The 4,911-nt window shown below is 37.3% G+C and overlaps 1 protein-coding gene across 1 annotated transcript; it reads left to right on the forward strand.

The window, feature by feature from the left end:
• Positions 1–1,251: 1,251 nt before the first annotated feature.
• On the forward strand, positions 1,252–3,289 carry LOC102619825 (protein ASPARTIC PROTEASE IN GUARD CELL 1). The gene has a single exon (XM_006485705.4). It carries the CDS (start codon positions 1,393–1,395, stop codon positions 2,878–2,880), a length of 1,488 nt encoding a protein of 495 aa, XP_006485768.2. The 5' UTR covers positions 1,252–1,392; the 3' UTR covers positions 2,881–3,289.
• The last annotated feature ends 1,622 nt before the right edge of the window (positions 3,290–4,911 follow it).

Genomic DNA, 4,911 nt, shown 5'->3' on the forward strand with positions numbered 1-4,911 from the left:
AATAAAAAGCATTATAAATTGTTAATAATAATAATAATTAATGATTATCTAACTAATAGTAAATATATTGCTAATGCTACCTTCGACTTTAAATACTCATTATCGGGTTTCAAGAGACCAATGAATGATAATTTCTGTCAGAATTTTAAGCTTGACCCAATAAAAATAATTTTGTATTTAAAAGATAGAAGCAAGAAAAATGTGTTTACATCCTCGAATGTGTAACAACTTAGCAAAAAGCACTTAAAAATGACCGTTTAATAATGAGATGCCTACAAAATCATTATTTATGAAGGTAACAAAAAAATCCTAAAAGTACTTGAAATTAAAATGTATAGAAAAATAAAAGAGTCTCCTATATAAATATAGACTCAGTGTTTATTCCATTTTATTATAATCATAAATATGTTGATTATCATTAATTATTATTATTATTACTAACAATTTAATAAAAATATTATTAATTATTATTAATAGATTAATTAATTATAATATTTTTTATTATCGTTATTAATAATAACAATAATCTATTAAAAAATATTTATGATTATAATAAAATTATAATTATAATTATAATTCATTTAACAATAATTATATTTTTAATTAAATGGAGGTTATTTTGAGAATTTAAAATTATGGGGGCGAATTCATACTCTATGGTTTTAATAAAATAAAATTGAGTATAAGGGGGTTAAACAAAATTTTACATTTCAAAAAATTTATAATATTTATGAATAAAATATAAATAGTATAGAGTATAGGGGGACTATATGAAATTGGACGGGCTGAGCGTAACTTACGTTGAACGTAAATTAGGCGGACCCTGTTTAATCAGTGAATTTTGAAGCTACACGTATGTTTCTGATTCTGTCCCATATATTATGGGAATATGAGGATTTAATTTTGACCTCATTTAAATTCATCATCACTCAAATTCAGATCAAGAAAAATCGATAAAAATTTCGTGCCCAGATAATACCGGGCATATGCCTGGCCTGCATAAAAAAATTTCGGATACGGTACAAGTCCGAATAGTTACGTGTGACATCCAGATCAGTCCCGAACAGCTCTAAATCCGGACCCTACCCGGACTTTTGCCATCTCTAGCTACGGCGCCTCAATGTTAGGTCCACAACATCCATTTCCCACTTCAATGCTTTTCACACTTCTTTCTTATCTGCCAACGATACGCCTGGCCCCTTCTGACATGTTACGTCACCCTCCTTATTGCTCTCTCTCTCTCTCTCTCCCCCCAACTTTCTCTTTCTCTCGTATTCTTCTTTTTAAATAAAGCCAAAAACTCCCCCACTCACTCGCTAACACTAAACACACTCATCCTCGTTCACTCTTCTTTCCATTTCTCTGCAACGCAAAAGAAAAAAAGGAAAAAAAATGGCTCCGATTAAGCCATTTGTTCTCTTCACAATCACAACCATCCTCTTCTCTTTCTGTCTCTTCACCTCCGCCTCATCCCGCGGCCTATCAGAAACCGCCACGACGGTTCTCGACGTGTCGTCCGCACTTCAGCAGACCGAACACATCCTCTCCTTCGAGCCCGAGACGCTTAAACCATTCGCTGAGGAGTCAGAGACAGCAGCAGAGTCTTTTCCTCTCAACTCTTCTTCTTCGTTCTCATTGCCGCTTCACTCGCGTGAAATCCTCCATAAGACGAGACACAATGATTACAGATCACTTGTTTTATCTCGACTCGAGCGGGACTCAGCCCGAGTCAACACTCTTATCACGAAACTCCAGCTGGCTATCTACAACGTAGACAGACACGAGCTCAAGCCCGCCGAGGCACAGATCTTGCCGGAGGATTTCTCCACTCCGGTCGTGTCCGGTGCCAGCCAGGGCAGCGGCGAATACTTCTCCCGAATTGGCGTCGGTACGCCGCCGAGACAGTTCTCTATGGTGCTCGACACCGGCAGTGACATTAACTGGCTTCAGTGCCGGCCTTGTACCGAGTGTTATCAACAATCCGATCCGATTTTTGACCCAAAAACGTCATCGTCTTACAGTCCTCTCCCGTGTGCCGCTCCTCAGTGTAAATCCCTCGACGTGTCCGCTTGTCGTGCGAACAGGTGCCTCTACCAAGTGGCGTACGGTGATGGGTCTTTTACCGTGGGTGATTTGGTGACTGAAACGGTGTCGTTTGGAAACAGCGGGAGCGTGAAGGGTATCGCTTTGGGTTGCGGTCATGATAATGAAGGGCTCTTTGTTGGATCTGCCGGCTTGCTTGGACTTGGGGGTGGCATGCTCTCTCTTACTAAGCAAATTAAAGCGACGTCATTGGCTTACTGCTTGGTGGACCGTGACTCTCCCGCCTCTGGTGTTCTCGAGTTCAACTCGGCACGAGGCGGTGACGCGGTCACGGCTCCGTTGATTAGGAACAAAAAAGTTGACACGTTCTATTACGTGGGGCTCACTGGATTCAGCGTCGGTGGTCAGGCAGTCCAAATCCCACCATCGCTTTTTGAAATGGACGAAGCAGGCGACGGCGGGATTATTGTTGATTGTGGAACCGCCATAACTCGCCTGCAGACTCAGGCCTACAACTCCCTCCGCGACTCTTTCGTCAGGCTGGCGGGTAACTTGAAACCCACCAGCGGGGTCGCTTTATTCGACACGTGCTACGATTTCTCCGGATTAAGGAGTGTTAGGGTCCCAACGGTGTCGCTTCACTTCGGTGCTGGAAAAGCTCTTGATTTACCCGCCAAAAATTACTTGATTCCAGTAGACTCAGCTGGGACTTTCTGTTTCGCATTCGCTCCAACGTCGTCGGCTCTGTCAATTATTGGCAACGTGCAGCAACAGGGAACACGTGTCAGTTTTGATTTGGCGAACAATCGCGTCGGGTTCACTCCCAATAAGTGTTAGGCATTTTCGGAACCCATAATTACCTTGTTACCCCTGGTAATTGGTAGAAAAAGGGAACTGTTAGCTGTCCATTTGTTAGGAGAAACTTTTATACCCGTTTAATTGTTAGGAGAATGAACTGAAAGATGTTGCGTTAAAGGAGCGTTGTTGACTGGTGGTGGATGAAAGTGGGATCCACCTCAATAAATTGCATCAAGCTTTTGGCTGGAGTGGTTCGTGTCATTAATCAAATCATAAATTAGATCCGTGTCCTCGCACGGTTGAGTGGCATGTATAGTAAATTATATCTAAGCTGAAGGGCAAGTGTAGTCTATAGTGTTTGCGTTATTTTGCACTATTATTACTCTGTTGTGCTGTGGCACTTCTGTATGTTTTAATTGAGATGATGAAATACGTCTACGTTGTTAAAGGTTTGCATGTAAGACACGTGGCACGCAAAATCGCGACGGTGATTTGGATTTTGTGACTGGTGGGATCGTATGATATTCTGCCTTCATTCACGGGGTGTTGGTTGGATGATTCATTACGATTTATAATTGTGTTTAAAAAAAAAAGAAACAGTGTTTTTTTTGGGAGCTTGGGAATTGTGGTATTTGTGTGGTACTGCGTTATGTATGTTTTAATGTTTGTGGGTTTTAGTAGATTGAATGAGGACTTGTGTGAAAATGTCTCATTATGACAATATGTCACAGTTCATACAGTGAAATTTATTAAAAAGGGCAATTATCTATAGATTATCTTTTTTTTTAGATATGTTTTTTAAAATATACATATTTTTTTTTACTGATTTTCACTTGAAGTTACAAAACGTATTAATTTTTCACTGTCGTTTAAATTCTGTGAGAGAAGTTAACGGAACATTAATAAAATGATTATTTTATCCTCATTTCACTTGAAGTTACAAAAAGTATTATTTTTTCATTACCGTTTTAATTCCGTGAGAGAAGTTAATAAATAGAACATTAATAAAATGATTTATTTTACCCTCTTTAATGTAAAATTAAAAAAAATAAATTACTTAAATTTTTCTTTACAATTTAGACATTAGATAATAAGGTAAAAAAAATAATTTAGAATATTGTCTTTTTTTTCTTTTTCTATCGTGTTTAAACGATGTTGATTTTTACCATACAGATAAAATAATAATTTTATTCTTATGACATAATAAAGTTATAATAACATTTAAACGAAAGTAGAAAAATATAAGAAAATGTAATTTAAGGTGAAAATCAGTCAAAAACAATTACGTGTATTTTTAAAAAAACAAAAAAAAAAAGATCGGTGGATATAATTTCCCTTATTAAAATTTATATTAACATGTTAACGGGCTTCACAAGATATCTATTGTTTTGTCGTATGGCGTTGCTGGGTTGATGAGACAGCTCGACATAACTTTTTTCAGATTAAATAGTATTGTGGGATCCACCTGTGAAGGAGTTGGGTTGGTTTAGAATAGAGGAAATGGGAATACATCACATGTGGGGGGGCCCGCACCAAGAGTGGATTGGTCGTTTAAGACAACTTCGATGAATTGAAAAATCTTGATGCCGGAGAGTGGAAACGTACAAGCACTGTGTCGATTGTCCGCCACAAGTACCGTGATTGTCGGCAGGCTTCAATTTTTTTTATCGGTTTGTTATTGTATTTTATTTTTATTGCCGAACAAAATAAAATTACTGCCGTGCATGGCCCCAATTATAATTTATATGTGTCTTTCTGAATTTAATTATTATTTTTATATTTATTATGTTGTAAAAAGGTTTCTACATTTTGGAATTAGGATTCTTTTTGGAATTAGGATTCTTGTCCGATTACGGTTGGTCAAGGTTATCATGTCATAAAGTCTGAAGCCTGAACATTATCATACGGTTAACAGTTAATAAAAGTTAATAAAATTTGAGTGCTCAGTGTGAAATATCTTCCTCATAAAATATCGTAGTCGCAATTTTTTTTATATGGTATAGATCGAAATAATTTATGTTTGATAAATTGAGATAATGTTAGTAAATGTTATATGTGTATAAGGAATGA

Source organism: Citrus sinensis, chromosome 3, assembly GCF_022201045.2.
Source record: "Citrus sinensis cultivar Valencia sweet orange chromosome 3, DVS_A1.0, whole genome shotgun sequence".
Taxonomy (NCBI): Eukaryota; Viridiplantae; Streptophyta; class Magnoliopsida; order Sapindales; family Rutaceae; genus Citrus; species Citrus sinensis.